The following is a 27,102-nucleotide window of genomic DNA, read 5'->3' as shown; positions in this document are numbered from 1 at the left end:
CAAAACAGGCCATTGCCTATGCCATGGCATTATATTACTTCCTTTAATCAAAATGGCAGACTTTTATTTCATACAATAAAAACTCACTGCTGGAAAACTTTAGAGAAATAGGACTTGCAAAAGCAAATTGTTAAAGTGTGTCTAATGGTAACTTAGGCAATAAATACCAAAATGTATATTGTGCATAAAATTTGATTTAGCAATCTTATTTCTAAGAATTTACATTTCTGTAACTACATATGTATAAGATATGTGTACACTAAGATGTTCATCACAGTATTACAATAGCGGATAAAGAGAAATAACCCATAAGTTTCATAGAGGATTGATTAAATAAATCAAATAATTTGCAGAGATAGCTATTATGTTCGAGAATCATATTTATTGATATAGAAATATTAAAACTTGATACTGAAGTCTCATATATTCACATTGTAAATATGATTAAATTCAATTAACTTACTCCTTTAAAATGTTATACAATTTAAAATTATTACTGATAGATCAACTTTACAATTCCATGAGCATATTTTCTTACTTTTTAAATGACAAGAAGAGAATCAGGGAAGTTAATATCACTCATAATGATGTATGTTATAAGTTGTTTGATACAATAAATCACAAAATTAATACTAACAGGTCTTACATAGACTTCAGTGGCCTAATATTGTCAAGTTAATCCAGAAATAAATTGATAACAACTCAATGAATTCACTGCTACTGAGTATCTAAAATATACAGAACTGATCCCACTAGCATGAGCATAAAATTCAATATTTAATTTTTCCCCTTGGATATATGTTAGCTTCATTATGAGCATAGGTATACTTCATTCCATTGTTAATTCTTCTTCTCTAGGCCATTTTTCTGAGTTTAACCAAGACTTCTGCCTACCAAAGCTACATTTTGACTATTTCTGATTCTGATTTGACTATTTCTGATTCTATTTCTGAAAAGAGTACAATATCGAAGTATCTTTTAATTTTTCTGCTTATTATTAAGAGCAAAAGGGAATGTATGCAAACTGCAACTTATGTAAGAAAAATGAAAACATATAATTACCTATTACTGTAACTTAAACGAGTATCTGTAACAAAGGACTTAGAGTATTCAGGTAATTTCATAGATTCCATGAAGAAGAGAGAAGTTTCTCAAATGAGATGTGTCATGCAATTAATGTAAAACTGTAGTCAAATCTTTGTGCTATAATCTTACTGCCTCAGGCAATAGTACAAATGAGAAAAGGAGGTCAGCATAGGCAGGGAAGAATAGAAAAATTGAATCGTGCTCCAAACCCCAAAAAGCTACACACACAGAATAGACATTCTTTCCTTTTCCATATTGTAAGTAGGATTAAATATAAGCACTTACTGATTTAAACAGAGGTATTCTAATTCAGCGATAAATTTCATCTTGTATATATGTTCATAGTAAGCTAAAATTATGTTGTGAAGCGCTCCCTAAAGGTTTAGGGAGGAAGAAAAATATACATTTTAAATGTTTTATATTTCTATATCCAACATTTTTATTAATATTATATAACAACTTGTTGTTATATACGAGGTAATATGCTAGGTGTTGAGAAGAATTCAAAGCTGAATAAATATTTAACTTATCCTTACAGAATACGAAGGCTAAAAGGAAAGACAAGACATGGTCACACGCTACAAGCACACAAGATAGACAGTTATGAAGCATCTAATAGGTGTTAGGAAGGCTCAGAGGAGCATGGGATCTCTTCCAATTCTGTGGATCAGAGATGGGAGGGAAATGTTGCAAGCAAAGCTTTGAAATCCATGGTTTGGAATTTAGACAACTGAAGACGGTGAGGTTAAATAAACTGCAGAGGGAGTTTAAAATACAGACAGGTCTACACAATTGTTCAGAATTCAAGAAAAGGATGGGGAAAATAATTTTCCTAGAGTAGAAGCTACATTGACCCAATAAACTTTGAAATAAAATTAGAAAATCAGGTTGAAACCAGATTTTGGCAGACGTTGAAAGTCATCTTAAAAGGTTTACACAACATTTGGTAAACAACAGAGGCATATAAGATTCGAGAGTAAAAAATGATGAGATCTTATGTTTTTCAGTAAGACTCTTCTAAGATATACAGGATGGATTGCAGTGAGAAGAATCTGGGGACAGGACAAATTGTTAAGAGGCACATTAATCACTAAGAAGTGAGGGCGTGGATGAAGGGAATGTTGCTGGAGCTGGGGAGGTACAGATAAATGTGGGAAATACCTCATGAGACCTGACAAGCCGTTATCTTCACGTGAAGTTACGTTATGATAACGCTGAAGTTTTTAGGGACCACAAGTGTAGTTAAGTCAAAACAAAAAATAAGGATTGAACGACAGACAATGGATAATGAATTCAGTTTTGACACTTTGAGTTTGATGAGTTGAGGGTAACCAAGTATTTCTGTGTGATAGCTGGGAATGTGGTACTGAGATGTATTTTGGTAATTAATTAGGTGTTTATGATGCAGTAGATTGTATCAGTGCTTGTGCATATGGTAGTAACTCAAACCTATGGTTGATGTCTATGGTCTGGCTCTACTCAGCTCGACTACTTTAGGAAAGACTATGATAGAATACATAAAGCCCTGAATAAGTAATAGCTCTACATTCTTGTTAAGGTCTGGCTGTATGCAGCAGCAGCGCAAATTTTGTGCAATTTATTTTCTCACTTGCTTCTGGATCAAAAAGTTGCAAGTGATCATATAAAAGCTTTCTATTTTAAATAAATGTGACTGTATAATTTAAATTTATTTTAAAACATATTATTCAAAAAATTTGACAAACTTAAAAACCTAATGAGTGGCACAGTGAGAGTAACTTAAAAATTAAGGTACAGGTATTTGATAAAATACTATAAGATTACAAAAATCATGAGGTAGAAAAATAATAACATTTTAAAATATTAAGTACTTTAAATATTTTTTCAAAATTTAGATACGAGGGTCTCTATTCTTGTTAAAAAATTGAAAATTTATTTATCTCTTTTCCCTTGAAACCATTTAAAAGTAATATTAAAGAAATGAACATTACATATATCCACAATAATGAAGATATTTGGAGAAGGGTCTTAAATAAAAAGAAATTATTTTTAATTCTGGGGAAATTATATGATGCAAAAAAAATGCAACAGGGAAAATGAAGTAGAATCTTAGACTGAAGTTTACTACAGTAACTATTACTAACAGAGAAGTAAAATTCAGGATGTTCATAATCTACCTGATAAGCTTAAGGTCCAGAAAAAGAAAACCAGAATTGAAAAAGGAGATTATTTTTAAAATAATGAAAGAAAAATTCCCAGATCTGAAGAACATAAAGCTCCATATTTAAAAGATAAATCAACTCAGTAAATGAAAAAAGAACCATGCAAAGGAACAGACTCAAAATATTTCATAACACCAGTAATAAAATCCAAAGAAATGAGAATTACATGGGATCAATAATTAGACTGGATAGAAAAAGACAATGGAGTAATACCATCAAAATTACAAAGGGAAGTTTTTCAGCCTGAAATTTAATCCCTGCCAAACTGTCTATTGAATATCAATAGGCAAGAACAAACCTTGTTCTAAATTTCACACCTTATATTTTAAAAAACCGTTTTAAATGAGTGATAGATTTAAATGTAATTCTAACATGGTTAGAATATAAAAGGAGAAAGTATTAGGGATCCAGGACCTGGTGAAGAGTCATTACAATGACATGACGTCAAAAGCACAATTTATAAAAGAAACAACAATAAATTGAACTTGACCAAAATTAAAACTTTTTGTTCTGTGGAAAAAGTCAGTTAAGAGAATGAAAAGGCAAGCCACATACTAGGAAGCAATATTTGCAAGCTGCATATCTGATAAAGCGTTTATATTTACTATGCATAAAGAATTCTCAAAAATCAAGAGTTCAGCCAGACATGGCGCCTGTGCCTCACGCCTGTAGTCCTAGCTACTCCAGAGGCCGAGCCAGGAAGACGGACTGAGCCCAGCAGTTCAAGGCTGCAGTCAGTGAGCTCCAGTCACACCACTGCATTCCAGCCTGGGTGACAGAGCAAGATACTCTCCTCCTACCCAAATCTCTAAAAAAAAAAAAAAAAAAAAAAAAAAAAAAAAAAAAAAAAAAAAAAAAAAAAAAAAAAAAAAAAAAAAAAAAAAAAAAAAATTTAATTACAAAAGAAAACTCAACAATTAAAAAAAAATGACAACTAACAATTAGAAAAAAGGGTAAAATACAAGAGGCACGTCACTGAAGAGAACATATAGGTGGCAACTATCACATGAAAAAATGGTCAACGTCAGGAGCTGTTGGGGAATTCAAATTAAAATCAAGATGAGTTATCACCACAGATCTATTAGAACAGATAAAAATGTCTTCAATGACAAAACAGAAATCTGATTAGGATGCAGAAACAGTGCACCTCTCATACATTGCAGGCAGCATATAAAGTGATAGTCTCTCTGAAAATAGTTTGGGAGTTTCTTAAAAACACATATACACAAACACACATACAAACATACACTCAGCATAGGACCCAAGGACTGTAATCCTCCACATTTATTCCAGATAAATATAATGTATGTCTATACAAATACCTACACTGTTCATAGCAGCTCTATTTGTCATAGATCAAAACCCCTAAACAACCAGTGTCCTGAAGTAGTGAATGGTTAAATTAACAGTGACACACACAAACTATGAAATACTACTCAGCAATAAAAAGGCAAGGATATGCTAAATAATGCGGATTAATCGCAAGAACGTTATGCTGAGTGAAAAGAGCCAGTCTCAAAAGGTCATGTATGGTATGATTGCATTTTTATTATATTCTCAAAACAACAAAGAAACAGAGATGAAAACAGTTGAGTGGCTTTCAGGGGTCAGAGATGATACAGAGAGGGTACTGTAAGGGCATAGCATGAGGGAGAGCTTAGCGGTAATGGAGTAGTTCTGTGTCTTGACTTCATTGGTGGTTATGTAAATCTACACATGTGATAAAATGACAAAGGACAAACACATACACCCCACTGTCAGCTACTGGTTTGTTACAGTACTATAATTACATAAAATGAAAACCACTGGGATAGACTGAGCAAAGGGTCTGAAACCTCTCTGTTCTGTCTTTACATCTTCCTATGAATGTATTATTATCTCAAAATAAAACCTGAAAAAAGTAAAGGAATACATGTTGTATAACTTAAAATATAATTCAAAATTATTAATCCTTTGGATCTAATTTAACATATGGCTCTCTAAACACATCGTGATTATAAAAAGATGTATATATAGCATTGTCTTTGGGTCTGCATGCCTTTGCTAACCTAGGCTGCATTTCTAGACAGTGAACTTTTCCATGTAAGTGTAGTGGAAAATACATTTGGACTTAAAAAGACCTGATCTTCAATTCCACATCCAGTAGCTATTAATTTATAAAGTGTACTTGTCACGTAACTAAGAGTAAAAAATTTTAATGCCCACTTTAGGTTATCACCTTTAAAGAAGAGATAATATATAGTTATATAGTTTTACAGTCAAGATCAAATACAGTTTATGAAGTATTTTCTACCAACATTCCTCCATTTTTTTAGAAGTGAATTCTAATCTATTCTGTTATACTATTCTATTCTATTCTATTCTATTCTATTCTATTCTATTCTATATTGGGATTCTAGATTGAATTTTATTTGGGGAAGAATTAGATCTTTTCATAGAACAATGAGTACAATCTACTTTTAAAGTTATATCATGAAAGATCACTGGACATTTTTCTTATTTCTAGCTTAAAAACTTGATAGAATAAAAAAAGGGACCTCTGAATTGTTTTGTAATATATATAAGAAACTTATGACAGAAAAACTGAAAAAGACAAATGCTGAAGAGAGAAGAGCTGTTGGAAATGAATGAATTGCAAAAGTTTAAACAGACACTAGGCAATATGTGATATTTATGAATGTGTATATTTAACTTCTAAGAGAACAGTCCCACAGAATAAACAGCTTGAAGTATGTAAAATCATAGTGTTAAATTTGCAAAAACTATGTATTCCATTTCTTTTTTTTTCTTTCTCCACTTTCTTTCCCTTGCCCCAAGAAGATTGGGTTGACACATCTTTTTAAATAAACCATAATCCACATGCCACTTATGTCACTACAAAGCTTGAGAGCCTGCCTAACGAGTTTGCACAAATCCTCTTTTTAACGTGTATTTCATATAGTCTTCTAATTAAATATTTATCACCATATCTGGACCTACAAATAACAGTATTAAGGTATGATCCTGTATAAACCTGTTCGTTGTAGTATTCTCACAGAGCATAGCTTCCCTAAAAAACAATCATTTCATGGGTCATCAGAATAACGCTTGTGCTTTTGTTCTTTTGTTGCAACATAATTTGAAATTTTAAATTGTGAAAAAACATGGATTTTGGAATCAGTTAAACCTTTTTGAATTCTTTCTCCACCACTTAAACTAAGTAACTTTTGGGAAGAAGGAAATGATTCTCTGAGCTTATTTTCTCACATACACAAGGAGGATCTTAGAATTTTTATAAGAACGAAATTAGATAAAGCTTGTATGCAGTGTGTCACACATGATAGCAGTTTATAATACAGATCACTGTCATTAATAATTTTACTAATAATCTCTTCATCATTTTTGGTACTCATTTTTTTCAGTATGTTCCGTAGTTTTACATATTGTTTTTTGTACCTAGCCATTTCATTTATTCTTTTTGCAAATATTCACTAGACATTCATATGGTGTTAGGCACTATGTCATATGCTGTGAGATATACAAGACTATATCTCTACCTTAGAGAAGAAAAAAGACTAGGACACTGGATACTGCAGTAGGAAACATCAATGGCAGCACAGTGCTACCAACTGAAGGTTATTGAGAGGTTGGTTCTTTAGAGAACACCAAAGGCTTGAGAAATTACAGAAGACAGAAACTGGCTAGAGAATTCCAAGAAGAGGAAATTTCATGAACAGGAATAACTATAAAATGGTGGAACTGTCAGGGAATACCAGGCAGTCAGTGTGTCTGAGAGGGTAAACAAAAACAGAAACACCTGCGTTTTAGAAAAACAGTTTACACACTGCCAGGCCAGAATTTTAAACTTCTAGGTAAGCAGCGGGAAATCAACAAAGATGCATCCAGATTAACAACTTGTATCATGTTCTTTGGCATAAAGCATATTTTCTAAAATTCAATTAATTGAAAATTAATGTATGCACGACATTTCTGAATTTCCTGTAGCCAGTCTGTAAGTCAAGTCTAAGCACCACTAATCAGAAGATTAAAAGGCTCAGGCCGGGCATGGTGACTCACACCTGTAATCCCAGCACTGTAGGGGCCCAGGCGAGTGGATCACCTGAGGTCAGGAGTTTGAGACCAGCCTGGCCAACATAGTGAAATCCCATCTCTACTAAAAATACAAAACATTAGCCAGGCATTGTGATGGGTGCCTGTAATCCCAGCTAACTGAAAGGCTGAGGCAGGAGAATCGCTTGAACCCAGGAGACAGAGGTTGCAGTGAGCCGAGATTGCACCATTGCACTCCAGCCTGGACAACAAGAGTGAAATTCCATCTAATAAATAGATAAATAAATAAACAAATAAAATAAAAAGGGCTCAAGTAGTCAAACAATGGTAAATTCAATGGAAGACATGGTTACTATCTGATTCCCTGCACATGTCAGATGACTTCCTGCCTTTTTAAAACTGTTAAAAAAGAGAGTCTTCAGCAATAACCTACATATTAGAAGAAACCCATTTAACCTGTCAAAAAATTGAATGGTTGAATATCCCTAAGAATCAAGCCAAATATTTGATAATACTTGCAACAAAAGTGCATAGATTTTTATTGTCTTTCACCTTCTCCATTTTAGAAAACTAAATTTCACAAGTTAAGTGTTTAAAAAGTGATTGGCTTGGTGAGAATTTTGTCTTTTTCCTTGTCTATTCAGATTAGTTTATAAATAGGAGGGTACAAGTTATCCATAGTTGAAATTTGGATGTGGTTGCAATATAACATAATTAAATAAATTTTAATTTATACCATGGCTTTGACAATTTATTCTAGTGATATATCATAAAAGATATCGAGCCACTCCCTTATAAAATAGTCAATGATCTTGTATGCAATGCTTAAAATCTATTTGGATGTAATAGACACATATTACTTAAATTTGTGTTTCTTCCATTTATTAATTAGGCATTAGTGACCCAAAATATTAAGAGAATCTTAACACCATCTCAAATATTGTACATTTTAAAAATGCTAGAATTTACAAAGAATCATTCTTCTCAGTATATCAACATTTGACTACCCAGACTGTGGTATTCCATTGAGCTACAAAAAGTTAATAAAAAATTTTGGATAAAGATGTACATAATTTCAGTTAATATTCTTTTTAAACTTATATTACTTAGCTTTATTAATATCTCCCATGACTGCTACTCTGCCTTGCATGTTTTTGCATTGAATACTGAAGTTTTTACCAGACAGAAAAGACAGGAAAGATTAGCTCAGGACAATAGTTTAACAGATGATGTGGATACACAATGGCAAGACAGGAATGTAAAACACAGGAGAAGAGGTCAACTAAATGACTATTTATCTTTGTGTTTTAAAAATATTCAGCTATAGTAAAGGAAAACTGCAACGGATCAAATGATAACAAATAGGATAAGGACTGTGAGATTACAATGCGGATTTAAATGTTCTCTACCTCCCAAAAGCTGATTTTTTAATTTATATAATACTTTTATATCATGCTATAATTTTAATTAATTCATTGAGGTATATGAATTCACTAAAGTGAAAAATGATATTTAGCTTTAAAACATAAGACATTTTTACTTACATCAGAAATATTGAACTTCTAAATATTTTATTTTACTAAAGCAGATTTTTCTTGGACTGTCAATGACAGTACATGTTCTAAGAAAACGCAAAGAAATACATACAGGACATACAATCATGAAGTGTGACTAGCAAGTAATGTGTCCAATTTGTCAACAAGCATCCTAAGAATTACACATCCAAATGAGCATTGTATTTCCAAGCAGCCACTTTGGGAGATAAGACACATTTCAGTGGTATTGCCATTGCTCAAATCATTTCTAACTTCTCTATTAGAACTGCTCTCAGAAATAATTGATGAACCATACAAAACTCAGGCTCATTGCTTTATAAATTGAACCTCATATAGCAGTGACTTGAGGCAAAGAATCAAGAAAATATAATTTTCTCTTCCCATTTGTTTATAAAAAGAAAATTAACTTTTAAATTATTTAGTCCTAAAATAAACTGCTTATGTAACCCTATTATATAAATCTAAGAAGACAATTGTAAAAAAAAATAATTAATCTTTCTTTTCCTATTATAATTTGAATAGGAACATAATATAGACAAATAACAATCAGTGCAGTTTGGTGGTGAATGGCTCTGCTCATCTAATCTCATTCTTGTTGGCCTCCATTGCTGTGACCTGTGCAAGTGACCATCTTACCAGATTTCACAGCATGTTATTGCTCCTCATTCTCCTTAACCTCTGTCATCTGACCTCTTGATCAATCCTTCTTTCTCCCAAAAGTCTGTGAACAGTGTTTTTAAAGGAAATTCCATGGCACTCTGGAATAAGCCAGCTTTTCTCTGGCTTATTGCATTAAATCTTCTTCCCTAGATCATGTCCCTTTTCTATTCTTAAAATATAGGTGTTGCTCTGCATTCAGCAGTCACTAAAGTATTTAAATATTTATTGAATAAATGAACATTTAGGCCCCTCAGTTCTCAGCTCCATTTTCTCTGTCACTTCACCTGCTAAACTAAATCTAACAGATTTAACTGTCATTACCACTTAAATACCAAGTCGCCCCTACTCAGTCTTACTCCAAACCTTCCCCTTTCTAGATATGTAAAACCGAGCAAGTTTTTTTAACCTCTTTGAGTCTTAGTTTCCTCATATTTAAAGTAAGAATGAAAATATTGGCTATCTCATAGAATAACAACCAAGGAGATAATTCTCAGAAAGTTTCTGACACATATGCTTGAAGCATTTTCACTATCATCAGATAAAAATGCTCAATTATTTTAAATATTACTGTGTTTTTTCCACAAATCTTTCATGACATTCTCACTTGGATGTTATACAATCTAAATCAGCATATTTTTAAAAAATATAAGCCTTGTTTAGCACTTGTATCAAGATAAAATATGATACTTCTGCTTAAATTATAAAGTACCAGAATGAAATTTGTATTAACTTTTTTATCCTATCTTTAATAATGAAGTTTATAAACAGCAGTAGTTTCTTTGGCTAATAGAGGAGTCTCATGTAGATTTACATGATCTATATTGTCTTTGAATAGGCCTATAAAAATACTATGACCTCTGACAGGAAAGTTAAGCAAACTATGTCTAAATGTTCTACACATTTCTAAACTTTTTTTATAAATTGATTGTCCTAACCCTGTTTTTTTAATCCATTGGCATGGTCATGAGTGGAAACATCCTTCTTTCAGGCTACCAGATTGGAAATCTGTTCCTCTGACCCTCTTCACCCCGTCTCCTCTGCACAGTCATAATCCCACTGATGTTTCCTCTTCCGTCTGTCTTCAGCCAGCCTTGTCCTCTCATGCTTGGACCAGCTATACTTTTTAAAAGATTTTCTTAGAATTTCCAGGACAAAGAACCATGTTACTTTTTAAACCAGGAAGTTGACTGCAAAGTCCCGTTCCCCAAAACATGATAGCCCTGAAGTGGTTTATGAGGATAATTTGTGTCATTCACTTAGCCCATAAACTGAAAATAAAAAGAAATATCTCCTATGATTCTGTCAATTCCCCTTTACTTTTTTAATTAACTAATTTTGTAATTGACAAATAAAAATTATACATACTGATGGAGTTAAACATGATCTCTAACTTTCCCACCTGCCTTTATTCGCAGTCTTACAATTATTCCACACACAGCCTCGTCATGTTAATTATCCAGAATTAACAATTTTATAATGTCTGATTAAAGTTTTGCATTTCTACGGCACCTATCTATGATTTCTTGTACAAGGTACATATTCAAAAATATTGCAGAATAAATCTCATCTCTTTGCACAGAAATTTCTGTTGATTGCACGACAGTATTGTCCATAAGATCTCCCATATTATTATTTTAACCATGGTTCTGTGAATGTCAAATAAGGAGAAAGGAAACAAAATAAATAATCCTATACAAGATGTGTTGGCTTGTTATATTTTCTTTTAGTTTCACACAGTAACCTTGTGAGATAGGTATTATCAGTACTATCAATAGCAAAGAGACTCAGAAATGTCACGGTTATTGTCCAGATGAATAATCCACATTTGCATATGAACTTCTTACTCTTGTCTCAAAATTTATGCCTATTCTATTACTTACCTACCTTCTTTTAGGCAGGGTTTTAAGGAGGGGAATTCCCTAGATGTATTCATTTACTATTGCTTTAGTAAAAAACTACCATCAACTTAGTTGCTTAAAACAACACACATTTATTATCTTAGAGCCCAGGGTACCCGTATTAGTCTGTTCTCATTCTGCTGATAAGACAAATCTGAGACTGGGTGATTTATAAAGAAAAAGAGGTTTAATGGACCCACAGTTCCACTTGGCTGGGAAGGCCTCACAATCACAGTGGCTGAAAGGCACATCTTACGTGGTGGTAGACAAGAGAGAAAGAGCCAACCAAAAGGAGAAACCCTGTATAAAATCATCAGATCTCGTAAGACTTATTCACTACCACAAGAACAGCATGGGGGAACCACCCCCATGATGCAATTATCTCCCACCAGGTACCTCCCACAATACATGGGAATTATGGGAGCTACAATTCAAGATGAGATTTGGGTGGGGACACAGCAAAACCATATCAACTAGAAGTCCAAAATCAGTCTCATTGGGTCAAAATCAAGGTGTTGGCAGGGCTGGCTGCTTCTGGAGGCTTTGAGGAGACAGTCTCTTCCCCTGCCTTTTTCAGCTTCTAGAGGCCACCTACATTCCTTGGTTTGAGCCCTTTCTCACATCACTCCAACATCTTGTTTTCATTCTCAAATATCCTACTACTAGACTTTAACCCTTCTTCCTCCCCGCTTATAATTACACCTGGTCCAAAAATATACCAAAAAGTAAAGAGCATCAACATAATGAAGAATTTACATCAACTAATGGGCAAAACAGCCAGCTAACATCAAATGGCAGTATTAAACTCACATATATTATCATTAATCCTAAATTTAAATCGACTAAATCCCCCAATCAAAAGACACAGCCAAAACCCATCGGTATGCTGCATCCAGACCCATCACACATGCAAGGATACACAAAGACTCAAAACAAAGGGATGGAGAAAGATTTACCAACCAAATGGAGAGCAAAAATTAATAAATAAATAAAAAGCAGGAGTTGCAATTCTCGCCTCTGATAAAATAGACTTTAAAGCAACAAAGATCAAAAGAGGCAAAGAAGGACATTACATAACAGTAAAAGGATCAATGCAACTAATGATCCTAAATATATACGCACCCAATACAGGAACACCCAGATACATAAAAATTATAAAGAGACTTAGACTCCCAGACAATAATAGTGGGAGACTTCAACATCAATATTAAGACAGATCAATGATACAGAAAATTACAAGGATATCCAGGACCTGAACTCAGATCCAGAACAAGTAAACTTAATAAACATTTATAGAACTCTCCACTTTAAATACACAAAATATACACTCTTATCAGTACCACATCACACCTACTTACAGGTTTAAATGAAATATTGGTTGGCTGCTTGTTATTTTCTTCCCTCATTTATTCCTGTCTCCATTATTAAGCACAATCATTGGCATAAAGGAGGTTTTCAATATCCATTTTTAGGCTGCATTCTAGCCTGGGCAATAAAGCAACACTCCTGTTCTCTCTCCCTCTTCCTCTTCCTTCCTCTCCTTCATTCTTTTTTTTTTCTTTCTTTCTTTTTTCTTAAAAAAAAAAAGAAAGATGGTTTGCAGTTTCATCCATGTCACTGCAAAGAACGTGAACTAAAAATAATAATAATAATAATTACACCTGGTCCATCAGGAAATCTAGGATAATCAACTTCTCTTTTGTGACAAAAAGTCATATATTCAGGTGTCGCAGGCATTAGGACACAAACATCTTTGCAGGGAAGGTTGTATACTTAGCTTGCCATGCTGTGCATAAGCTCTGATAATGGTGTCTACACCTGTTGGACTACAAGCTGATGATATTTAGATGCCCCAACAGAATCTATATGCAATCTTTTGTTAACATACATTGAATTGTCAAGATACAATAAAGCATCATTCAGCCTAAGAAGAAAGCTTATTTCCTCACCTGCCCATTGTATTATGAGTCTTAAGTTTGATAAATAAAATCCAATTCTTAGTTTTTCTGAACAAAGAAAAGAAGATTGAAAGGAATGGAAAGTGCACATTAAACAAGCAATAATTGTGGTTGTGGAAGGATTTATGAGAAAAAGCATGCTTACAATTGCACTGAACTCAAAATAGAAATTTAAATTTTTGTTTTAATATTTTAATGTAAAACAAACCTAATCCTGACTCCTATTTCTTAAAGACTTTGCATTTATTTTTACCAAGAGGGTTCTTTAAATGTTGATAGTTTATTTTCCAAACTGTACTATTTTCAAACATATATTATAAAATTAAGACTTCATTATCCCCCTGAGCAAAACAAAAAGTCAAAATATGTTTAATGAATCAGTTTTTGCTTATCATAAGAAAATTACTTAATGGTGCTTGAATTAACAAAAGGGATTGGGCTAATTGATGATTTCCCTTCTTAATGATACACTGAATTTTTAGGTCATTTCTTCTACTTCTCTCAGTCTCATTAGTCCAGGGCCACTCATACTAAGGATTTCTATAGATCAACTAGGGCACTTCCACGCTAAGTCAAAGAAAAGAACATTTTCCACCTTCTTCTCACTCCTTTCTTTTTTCCACCTTAAAAACTGTCAATCTTTCAGGAGTTTTTAATTGACACTGAGGGTCATAAACACGTAACAGTTGAATTTACTACCAAAGAACTCTATTGCATTGAGGTAAAAGCTTGACAATGCATGGAGTTATAAAACTTTGACTATAATTAAAATTACCAATATATTGCCTTTATTTTGACAAATACATTAGCCTTATTACATTAAACATCTCATTGCATAAAGAAATATTGGCATAAAATGACATGAGATCCACGGTTACAAGTAAGAGAGAAATGTATGTTACTAAGCTATAAAAACTGCATAAATTTCAAATAAAACTGCAGTGTCTATTAGAAGATTTTAGTTCATGAGTAAAATTGCTTAAATAGCTAAACATATATAACTGTTTAAGATAAGTATAATAAATATAGAGCCTTCCTCAGATTCTCTGAAAATCAAAGAACAAAGGGAAACAAAATGATGTTTTAGATTAAAGATGTAAAGGTGAATACTAACTATATATATATATTTCAATATGTATATCATAATATATATTGATTTAACCTCCTGTGAACAATAGTTGTCTTGTAAATAGATTAATATGAACTTTAGAAAACAAACTTTCAAATGAAATTTAATTCAATGATGCCATAGACTCAGAGAAATGTAACATTTATTCGAAGTGTTATTTATTACTTAGATGTTTAAGTGCTTTGACCAATGAAAAGTTAATAGCAAAATGAAAAAAAGCTGAGAATAGCATGATTTAAAGAATGCAATCTGTAACCCAGAGGATAGGTATTTGCACACTAATTGTAATGTTCCTGCTGTCACATTACCTTCAGCTTGAAGATCAGTCAGAAAGAGAAACTCGGCATCATCTGTGACAGACAGTGGAACGAAAAATGCCAGTGAAGTGAGTTGCTGTTTCCAGCTATTTTTACCCCAGAATGTGTACAAATGAAGCATTTGAGCCTTCATTAGTCTCGATGTTTACATCCTTCAGTTATGATAAATACTCTAATAGTTGGCTTTCTTCCTGATTTTTTCTTCTTTCTCTATTCTTTTTGAAAATATGTCAAGAATTTGTGGCTTACTTTTGCGATTTATTCTTTATGTGGGCAAAAGAAAGGTTATAAAGTCAAGATAGGCCACTGAGCTTTCTTTATGTAATGCTTTCTAAAATTATGAGCTGAATTAGAGACATAACATAGACATGATCCTTGCAAAAATTATCACAATACTTATTGAAAAATTTTTATATGGATATTAAATGCTGGGTAAGGAAGCAGCTGTCACTTCCTGGAGCACATGGACTCCTTGCTTGAGTTTTCCATTCTCCAGCACACTGCTAATTGAGTGTGAACAGCTAAGTTGTTGGATTCCACATTTTTTAATGCAATACAACTGGTTCTAGCTGGCACAATTAGCAAGATAACTGGTAGCTTTCATGCAGTTCCCATCTGGCCTGGCTCTTCTCCGGACATATAATATGGGTACTGCTAGCCTTGATGGCACCTGCCTAATGAAGAAAATAGAAAGGAAAACAGCCAAAACCCCATGAAGTACTAAGTGTAATTTTGGCTCAAGACACAGTGACTTTTCATGGCAAATCATACACGAACAAAAACCTACTCTGATTATGCATCCCAATTTTACGAGAAATAAACACACAAATGAGAAGAGCCAGACAAAATTTCTGTTAAAATTCAATGAAAGGAAGAAAAAAAAGAAATGAGGGCGTGGCCATTGTCCATTTATTTCAGATAACACATATCAAGTAAAAGTCAACCAAGTCAGTAGAGTTTAAAATCAATCACCCTCTTTTTTCTTCAGCTTTTATTCAATAAATTTCTTTCTTAGCATTTATATAGTTACATTTCTTGAAAACACAAGATGATATTTCTTACTCCCATCTACCATAAGACATGTCCTATTTTTATTTGATAATACACAAGCTTTAAGAATCTCTGTCTTGTATAAACTTTCAATTGAGCAGCTAGTTACCACAATTTCACTATTATTTAGAGGAAATATATTTCTATGAAGTATGATAAATCTCTATTACAGAAAAATCACTTTCCAGATAGTTATTATAAATGTTCTAAAACATGAATAAAGTACAAATATATGTATATTAACTCATCTCTCGTATTTAAGAAACATGAAAGAATTTGGGTTAAAGCAGACACACTTGTGTTTCAATTCTAACTCTGTCCATTATTGTCTGTGGAATACTACACTACTTACTTGTATATCTGACCCTCTTTACTCATTGGTAATATTGGAATAAAACAGACTGTTATTTTTCAAGATGAAATGAGGTAAAGTATATGACATGCTTAACACAGTATGGTATACATTGTAAACATCTAATACATTCCTGTGCATTTTAGTGCTGTGATAAATATTATATTTCAGTTTATTCATAAATACCATCAATTTGCTCTTCCACAAAATGACAAGAAACCCCAAATTTTACAATTTTAACTGGTAACAAATAAGCATTACTTCTTAAAATAGTTACATTTTACCTAATTTCTTAAAAGAAGTGCTGTGTGACCTCCAACTCTTTCAACATCTCAGATAGTGAAAATTCACCTTTCAGGATAAGAAATGGGCTAGAAAAGAATGAGCTGAGGGCATTCCAAGCATTGTTACATGCCAGTAGAAGTACTCCTTCAGAGCTGATGGGCAGTATTTTCTCTTTATAACCATGTCAGCATTTTGTGGACCTTAATTAATACGAAGATAGTCGCACATCCATAATTCTATTACCTATAGTATTCCATGTGTTTATCTATAAAATATCTGTAAAATTTTACTATGTTTCAGATTCAAATATAGATCTCTATATTTCAAATATTTATATCTATAATACTATATCTCCATAATTCAGAACATTAGGAACTTTTCTTTTATCCTTGGTTCCATACCATCTCCTACACTTTGCTTTCTTTCTTTCACTGCTTCTCTACATTAATGAAGACAATAAAAACGGCTATTATTTATTTAAATGCCTTCATTCTATAAATATTCCTTTACGTCCAAAAAGCTCTTCATGGAATATGCCTTTTTGCTTCTGACTTAAGTAAAACCCACCTGTCCCTAAAGGACACGACTTGTCCTAACGCCTTTTAAGTGGATGCTGGCTATTCTCTTCAACCTTATACACCTCAGAGTTGAGAGTGAGGTCCATCATGATCCATTAATTCCCCAGTGATATTTTCACAGCATTTTTCCTCTTCTCTTGCCCAGAACACCCTATGTCTATGAAGCTAATACAATTTAGCTATACCTTTCAATAATTTTTTATCATTGTAATTTATCAGAATTTTGAAGGCCATTTACCCTCTTCCATTGAAGGCTTTAATATGCGCCAGTAGTTGCAGTTTTGTCATCTGTTGTTTACTTGTTAATATGTTCAATATTTCATAGACTAGACACACTGTTCTTGGTGCTGGAAAATAACATTTAGTCCTGTCATCAGATAACTTACATACTAATGGGAATATAGATGTTTGTCTTTGAATGAATTTGTCTAGATCCTATTTTTCACTGTTTTTCCTGGAAACCTGTTCCTCATTCAAAATGGGCATTCTGCATGGCCAGGCTCCTCTCTATCCTATTCATTAGAATATGTTCCACAGGTCTAAGTCGCTTTTAATTTGAATACCCTGCTAACAACCAAATTTTAGTGTACAAATAAGAATATGTTTAAGCACGTGTATTTTAAATGACCATATGATAACTTTAGAATTCCTAAAGGATCTAATATTTGAGTTATATGAAATATAAGCTTATTTGAGAAACAGGTTATAGAGTACACAAAATCTCTTCAATGTAAAATTAAATCTAGGATTGTGTCTCATCCTCCATTTATGAAAGATAGAAACTGAAAAACACAATTTTTGTGTTCATTTGAATGGAAAAAAAACCAAAACACCATTTCCAAATGGTTTCGCAGGTAATCTTGTGTCCGCAAGGTTTAGTAAGTCAAGAGAGAAAAGAAAGTCAGCTGCTTACAACTGGTGAAGGAAATTTAAGATTGGAAATGTGAGCAATGGAAAACAGTAAAATGAGTTCTTAGCTACATTGTCCTCACTGTGTGTCCTCAACGAGGATGACCATTATTAGCTGAAAATGCAACAGCAGCTGCACCAGTAGAGGGAGTACAACCAATCCTAGCGAAAACTATAAAACTGCAGCAAATCACAGGAAGTCATAGAATGCAAAAGCGTAGGAATCACTTCACCCTAATCTATTTAAGATTAGTCACCTTGCTGTGCAAATACAAAATTTTTATTAGAATTAACATATATGAGTTTTTCTCTATTTTACTGATAATTTCAATACAAACTTTAAACTGGACCCTCTCTTTCTATAATTAAGTCATTTGTACATCACAGCTATATAATCCAACGTGTTTTTTTTCTGGGCAGCAGATGCATTCTATGGATAGGGGCTTCTTTCATCAGGATCTTTGTTTATTAAGAGGAATAATATATGATGTATTTGCATCTCAAAAAATTTATATCTTAAACCTGATTTATTATTTCTACATCACATCCCCAAAAGTAACCCTCTGCAGAAGACTTAAGTCTATAAATTTTTTGACTGCTTCGGAAAAGATATTATTCTGTCTTGACAGATTCCTAGATTTAAATAAATCATATCAGACCTAGAAGTATACCAGTCTAAAGAGAAATAAAGACTGCCTCAGAGTAGGAAAAGACTTTTTGAAATATTATGAACAAAATGTTTTTAAGATCATCACATGATAGAAATTCTTAAAACGTTTTTGAGCTTTTTTGAGATGCATAATTAAGAAATAGGTAATTTTTATACTACAAAAACTTAGAAAATAGCTTATTCATCACCATTGCTATCATAACTTTTTGACTAGAGTAATGCTGCATAAATTAACAAATAATATATTCATAGTTGAAAAGAAATTCACCATTGATCCACAGAACCAATAACTTTTATGCCTTTATTAGAATTTTCAAATGATATTAACACTGTCAGCTAGATTAATAAATAATTTGCTGATGTCAAATTACATCCCACTTTATGTCACTATAACTATCTACTGTAAAATAACATTATATAACTTTTTGACCTTTGGCTGTTTGATTAACAGCAAGAAGTTCATTAGAATGATGTAATTCAAAATATACATAGCTCAAATATTATTACTGGTTACAGAAGAAAAAGATCACAATGCTATTTTCAAGGGTAGATGCTGTTTCTACAGGTCACCAACTACAGAAGCAATGACATGGTCTGAAAATATGGACACACTTTTAGCCAACCAAGGTAAGATCTAGCTAATAATAGGCTTAAAATACAATAATTAAATATAAATAAAGTCTGAAAGCTGGTAACATATCATAAAGTATGAACTTAATGAAGTTTAAAATTCTTGACAATCATAAATTCATAAAAAAATAAAATCTAAATGGAATCAGGTTGGGCCTAAAATAAGTTTGTAGGAACTCTGTACTTTAAAACAAAAGGAAAATTCAAAGTATCAAGAGAAATTTTCGGTTCCTTAGACTCACTTTAGCTTTTTTTTTTAATACAGAGTCTCACTCTGTCAATCAGGCTGGAATGCAGTGCCATGTTCTCAGCTCACTGCAACCTCCACCTCCCGGATTCAAGCGATGCTCATTCCTCAGCCTCCTGAGTAGCTGAGATTACAGACAGGCACCACCAGGCCTGGCTAGTTTTTGTACTTTTAGTAGAGACAGCGTTTCACCACGTCTTCCAGGTTGGTATCAAACACCTGGCCTCAAGTGATCTACCTGCCTCAGCCTTCCAAAGTGCCAGGGTTCAGGTGCGAGCCACTGCGCCAGCCCTAGGCTCACTATAATTTTGGTTTTTGTTTTTTATTTTTGAGATGGAGTCTTACTTTAACACCTAGACTGGAGTGCAGTAACGAGATCTTGGCTCACTGCAACCTCCGCCTGCCAGGTTCAAAGGATTCTCTTGCCTCAGCCTCCTGAGTAGCGAGGACTACAGGAGCATGCCACCACATCCAGCTAATTTTTTTATCTTTAGTAGAGATGGGAGTTCGCCATGTTGGCCAGGCTGATCTAGAACTTCTGACCTCAGGTGATCTGCCAGCCTCGACCTCTCAAAGTGCTGGGATTACAGGCATGAGCCACCGCACCCAGCTGGCTCACCATCATTTAATGTATATCATGACAGCCTTTGGTACAAGTTGAAAGAAACATACAAACTGTTGAAAAGTTGAAAATTTAAATAAATCACGTGATTTACATGTACTCTTGGCCCAAATAAAAAGTATTTTAAAGTACTTTATATCAATTGAGTTATTCTCATTTTCAGTGAATATGAAAACATATTAAAATGCATATCTCTACATTAATATGTATATTGTGAATATGTATTTATAATTGATAGAATGATTCAGTAAGGTCATTTTGGCCAATTATAAATACAATATCCTAGGCTTTAACACAATATCTTACTCGACACAAGTTATATACAAAATAATCATTTACAAAGATATAACTTCTGTTTGTGTTACAAATAATCAGCAATTCTATCTCATCTGAAAGGGGAAAAATGGCACTGTGAAACACAGATAGAAAATGTTTATAATATAGTATTATTTGTATAAATCAAATGGCATTTTATTTTAAATTCATAAACATAAAAATTAGATTAGAAAAATGTAAAACACATAAAGCTGAATAAATTCTTCGTAGTTACTTATTTATGTATAAAGTTAGACTGACTTAGATGAATTTAGATACTATAAACATAGTATTTCTAAGTGACTAATTTTTAAAGCATAAACATCAAATAATCCGTGTAACTTCCAGAATCCACCTAAGAAGATACATTAAAGACATTAGAATATGAAATTGCAGTTTTCTAAGTGTTAAGTGGTGTATTTCCTTTCTCCTTAAGTGTATAACCAATGGGACCGATCAAGTTTGCTGAAAGCCTTACTGAATTATCTCTGTGTGTTGTGACTCAGAAGGCTCCAGAGTAGTGGAAGTCTATACAACAGTGCTACAGAGGAGAGGCAGGAAGGGTGAGATGAAGGCCAATTCTTTTCTCTGCATACCCTCTGGGATTTTATATTTCATGCCCACATGAAATAGAAAAGTCATAGATTCATCTGGACAGTTTGGTTTTGCTTTTTATAATACCAGAGATATGGCAATAGCACAAATGCTTTCTAATGCTTTAAACAGTTAAAGGACTTAACAAATTACCTAGTTGTTTTTGTTGATTTGGGGACATACTTTGCATGCACTAAGTATATGCATTAGCTTAGTTTTCACCCCATAATGCTGACATATTCCATTTAACACCCTTTGTTGATACTAACCAGTAAGGATTCCATTCAGTGGAGCGTGCCCTCTGATAATAATTTTAATTTTATGTACCATATTACTTTAAAATCATTTGGCATCTTCTGAACATTGAAACTATGTACAGCGGAGTAGATCAACAAAATATCATGTTCAAGACAGAGGTAACTAGCCCCAGGTTTAGTGGTTTAAGTTGTTTATTTTGTTCCATTGGGTCCTAAACCAAGCTATGGGAGGAGGAAAACATTGTTAGTTGAGAGTAGCCCCTCATTAAATAAGTGTCGAGCAGGAGAAAATAATAATTGTATGTTGATCTCTAACTTCCCATCTCTCTCGGATGCATTTAGAAAATCTTCCTAAGGAGAAGCTCCATATGCCTTGATGATGCACATATAAAATATTGCCAGGCATGATTCTACAATATTCTTTTCATATTATTAAATAACACTTTATTCTCTATATAAAACAGATCTTAGCATAAATTCTGTTTAAATCTCTGAAATTCATCATTGTTTGAACTGAATTCAAGAAAAATTTTAATTGAGTGTTACTAAGAGGATTTTTATAACTAAATTTGTGTCACAGAAACTTCTTGGACGTATTTTTAAATGCGAGGAATGTGAAGTTAATTGAATTTTTATATAGCGCTCATATATTAACCACATCCACACTCTCCAGTATTTCAACCAAGAATTTTAACTGGCACCTGATAACCTTTTGCAATGACTTGTTATTTGAACTTTATTTCAAATAACTTTTTAAAAATCTGTTAAATCTATTTTAATCCAGTGTTTTTAGACACTTTAATTCTGCTCCAGGAAGTCCTTTTCTATCTTGATAAACTTCACTTTTGCTTTCTACAGGCAACAACCCATAAACAACAGAGTTAATCCTTTTTTCATTCACTTTTCTCTTATTATTTTCTATTTCTGTAGTCAATTTTGCTTATCCCCTGCTTTTCCAAAAACTTACTTCTCCTGAAATTTGGAACTTGAAGGATTAACTCTCTCCGCCTGCAGGAAAGGAGCAGCTGCTTGGAGCACATGCAAAGGGAGCCCTCCTGGCAGGTGGGGGAGAAAACCAGCCACATTTTGGAAGGCAAATTTCTCTGAGTGGCAAAAGTGCTGACATGTTTTACTCCTCGGAGAGATATACATTCTCACAGAGGCAGCCAGAAAAAGGGTACAAGCTGTGACACTGAATAACATGACCCACATGTATTGGTTTAGTTTTGTCCACAGTGGGAATACCATCATGATCTTTCCGACCTGTTGTGTAACTAGAGGCGTTTACCGTCTCATATAAGCCCTGGGTATACCAAAGAAGAATGTTTCCTGGCAGGTTGTGATGAGGAAAATAGAGAAGGAAGGATCTAAACAAATGGTCACAATATCAAATACCTCTGGGAACAAGTAAATTTGACTGAAAGTAAGATAAGGGGAAGAGGTGAGACCCGCGGGAATCACGGACTGCAAGCCCTGCCGGTTGTTCTTAAATTTAAAAGAGCATATCATAGGCAAGCCAAAGTAAACAAGCCTGTGAGTGAGTGAGTCCGTTTGTAGTCCCTGGTCTAAAGTTTCTGGAGAAGTACATGCTAAGGATAATACCTGGGAGGAGGAGGAAGACACCCTGAACAGGTACTGCAAGGGAGAATAGAAAGCAGCAATGTTTTACGTAAGGCAGCATTAGAGGAGAACCTACATGTTTGTATTTACTTTATGGAATTAAAATTGCTTATTGACACAGGAGAGAAGTATTCACACCAAATATCTTGCCAGTTACTTTCTCGGCTTTGAGATTGAGTTGGCTGTATATTTACCCAAAACTAGTAAATGCTAGCTCTTCTTCCTTTGCTTTAAGCCCAAACCAATACAATTTAACACTTTGGCATCAAATTTTGTTACTGTACCAACTCATAGCAACAAACACATTCTGACCCTGAGTTGAGTATAACGTCATTACTTTGACCTGGGCTTAGTGCAATAAACCTTAACAGCAAGATCCATGCACTTCCTGTGAAGTGACTACCGTCAAGACCGCCAAACTTTAGATTTCTCAAATAGAAAAAGTACAGGTTTTCTTGGTTAGCGAATCTCCTTGTAGAAATATATATTTTTTTATGTTAACAATTGCTAATCCAAAATAAATTCTCCTAAAACTAGCAACTAAAATATACACTACATTTAGGTGGAATGCTCAATATTTGCCACTGAATACTCAGTAGGTGCTCATACTATACAATGTTCTCGTTTTGGTCATATTACTACTCTGTATGCTATTATACAAAAGTTTTTCTCATATATTTCATAGCTGGTCTAGATGCTTTTCGAACATTTCTAAAATCAGAGTTTAGTGAAGAAAATGTTGAGTTCTGGCTTGCCTGTGAAGACTTTAAAAAAACGACAAATGCAGAAAAAATGGCTTCCAAAGCCAGGATGATTTATTCTGAATTCATTGAAGCTGATGCACCCAAAGAGGTGAGTGAACTGCTTCAGAACAGTGAAGCGCCATCCCCTAACAGATCTGCCCCCAATGAGAAGACCTTAAATCCATCTAAGGGATAATCAAATTGTCACTATGTGTCTAAATAGAAAATGTCAGTAGATTCCAATGGAAGTTCCTTAAGATGATTCTCTTTTTTTCATTGATTCAGTATTTTTCAATACTTACTATATTCAATACTTTCAATACTAACATTTCTGTCTCTTTGGAACAATACTCAGGCTCTTGAAAAATAATGCCTAATATCTCAAACAGTGCTACAGCCAAAGCAAAATAAATCCTACTTCAAAATGCTGCTGAATTTCCAGTGTAGTTTCTTCTTTTTCTTTTGCAAAACAGGAGTTAGACAAAGACAATATGGGTGGCATCCTTGAATATTTTAAAAAAATTAATATGTGGTGATTAATTTAAACAAATTAACATGTCACTTGCCTTTATTTCTTTCATGGTAAAATTGAGCCAAAGATGGGGGGCTCTGTACCAAGTGATCAGGACTCATCTGTGTTGCTTCAAGGTCAGGGACCTAGAAAGAGCCTTGGAGAGAAACCTGCAATGACTCTGATCATAGCCCCTAAAAGTGTTTTGTGTGTGGAATATCTCATTTATAGTTGACTGAATTTCCAGAGCCAAAACCATGATCATCTCCACATTCTTCTAAAATTTTAACAGTAAAGTTTGAGCAATTTACATTTGTTGCTGAATATATTATGTAAGCAAAGAGCATTCAGGCTTAAGTAGTCTACAAACAGGAAACTCCATTAAACTACTAGTATCCAACATAAACTACTAGTGCCAGTCATCTTTCCTACAAGAGCTAAATGTTGATATCTTTATAAGTGACCAGCACTATATATTCTGTTCCAAAATGAGGAGGATTCATGGAATGAGAGGATGGTTGTATTTACAGGAAAAAAGATAGACTAGATAAAATGTAAACACTCTCAGAAAAGATGAGACATAATTTAAGTTACCATATTGCTAACAGTTCAAGTTTTAGATCGACATCAATTACTGCAGCATGTATTCGTCTAGTATTACATTAATAGCCACAGGGACAAATGAAGCATGGCCTGGAATTCATGGGGGATAAAAGAACTTTAATTCCTATGGAGCTATTTCAACATTTATTTCCAAGTCACCATCTAAAAATCAATACATAATTCAGGAAAACTGACAATGTTGCATGTAAGATTTGTCAGGTTGATTGATGTGTCATTCCCTAAAATGCTTTGAAATTAACCCTGCAAATATCCTACTTATTGTTATATTGCTTTGAAAGTCGTATTTTTTCCTCCTTGATGAATTCATCTAATTAACAGTAGTTGCTTTAGGATAATATTTTGAAATGTTGTATGTGAAAAATCTTCTAATAGGAAATGTCGTCTTTTAATTATAGCTTAATTTAAGGTTATAATATATAATAAACTATCAATTTTAATAAAATAGTTTATTTCCCTAACTTTTTTTCCAAAATTAATTTATGTTGTAATAATTTAACTACATAGTATAGCTATTATTTTGGGATATAAAACTCACAACTTTTTATAGATTGTCCATCTAATTTTGATAAAATAAAACAATTAAATTTATGGCTGCTTTTCAGGTAATAAATTATAGTCTTTCTTTGAAGTGTCTCTAAAAATGCTACTATTAGATATTACCAAATTAATTGAAGACACGCAAGTATCGATATGTATATATATGGCCTATGTTTATATATATTTATATAGATGGCCTATGTTTATATATATACATATATATATATACACACATATATTTGAAATAGCCTCTTTTCTATTATTTACTATTAATTGTTTTCTATTCAAATTACTAAAGGGAGTTTGCTTGTTATATATTATACCAATTGCAATCTTTAAGGCATTTCTCTATAGTTCATCAGTTATATGTTAACTATTGTGATACTATTGATATATTTATTCATTAAACTGATTTTTTGAGGATCTGTTCCCACAGTGAAGTTACAGAGTTAAAGAAGAGACTGACACGTAATAAAACTAGTCAAATACATAATAGGTGATATAATAATACAACTTCATTGAAAGTTAATTATTAGCATGGTAGGAAAGAGTGATTTCATCTACCTGGAGAGTTAAGGCTAGATTTGCAGTATGGTTCACACATGAAAAATGAGTCCTATTTTAAGACAAATGAAGAAACACATTTCAGCACTGACAGCCCCAATATGTAAAGCTCCCTAGCATTTTCCTGAAATTGCAGGCATTTTGATGTCGCTAATGTGAGGAGAGGAGCTGCGGATGAGGTGGGATAGGCAGGCGGCAGTAGAGATAAAGAAATGACGGGAAGTACTCTAGATTTATTGAGTAGACAGACTTGACAAGACTAGGTGACATATTTGAGATGGTTGGAAGATACGATTTTTACTAGTAGAAAATTAAATCAGGAAGGATATTTATATGGAAATATTCTCCATTTTTCTATATTCTGTATTCCATGGTAGTTGTATAACTGAATCTTATAAAGAATCTAAATTATAACCTACTTCCTTGATAAAGAACAATAACAAGGTCACGTTACCTATGTCATATGCCTATTATACCCTGTTTTCTTTTTTTTCAACGTCTTATATCTGTATTTCATTTATTTCACTGCTAATATAGCTTAATAATTCTTTACTGATGCAATTGGACAATTTCAATTAAACTATGTAAGACTTACTAAATGATCCCCGACTATAAATTGACATTACTAATGGGAATCAGTTTCCTACCTAATAGGCAAAGACTACATATTGAACTTTCAGGTCTCTACAAGAGATGATCATTTCAGCTGGATTTTATGTCCTCTCCTTTAAAGCTCTGCCTTCTCTCTGGATCCCAAATTAATAGGGTGTTAGTATGATGCAGCAGGAAAAACTAAAGTTTAGAAATATCTAGAGCTGGGTTCAAATCCTGATCCCACACTTGTATATAATTTTGTCATAAGCTATTTATGTTTCTGCCTCAGTTTCCTCATCTGAAAAAGCCATAATACATTAACATAGGAAAAATGAGAATGATACATGAGATCGTGTGTCTAGGGTTTACGCCATGCAGAACAGTTTTTAAGGAATGTTAATTCCTTTCTTTCTTTAAACAAGTCATGATAAGTGCTATTGAAACTAACTATTGAAACAACTCTTAGCTTATTTCTAAAAGCATATGTAGACAAGCAATGTTAAGACTTGAGAGAAGTGTAAATGTGAACACATATTATAAAAATG

At 33.2% G+C, this 27,102-nt stretch overlaps 1 protein-coding gene across 1 annotated transcript in view; it reads left to right on the top strand.

Moving 5' to 3' along the window:
• Window positions 1–27,102, top strand: part of RGS21 (regulator of G protein signaling 21) — a 48,586-nt gene that overhangs the window by 11,782 nt on the left and 9,702 nt on the right. The window contains exons 2-4 of the mRNA XM_037727907.1: window positions 14,853–14,923; window positions 19,250–19,326; window positions 23,670–23,836. Of these exons, the coding sequence (XP_037583835.1) occupies window positions 14,913–14,923; window positions 19,250–19,326; window positions 23,670–23,836 (255 nt within the window). The 5' untranslated portion in view covers window positions 14,853–14,912. The remainder of the gene's footprint in view (window positions 1–14,852; window positions 14,924–19,249; window positions 19,327–23,669; window positions 23,837–27,102) is intronic.

The sequence above is a fragment of the Cebus imitator genome, unplaced genomic scaffold (genome assembly GCF_001604975.1).
Source record: "Cebus imitator isolate Cc_AM_T3 unplaced genomic scaffold, Cebus_imitator-1.0 Scaffold247, whole genome shotgun sequence".
NCBI classification, from domain to species: domain Eukaryota; kingdom Metazoa; phylum Chordata; class Mammalia; order Primates; family Cebidae; genus Cebus; species Cebus imitator.
Note: the sequence above shows the minus strand (reverse complement) of the source record. Positions and strands in the feature narration are given on the sequence as shown.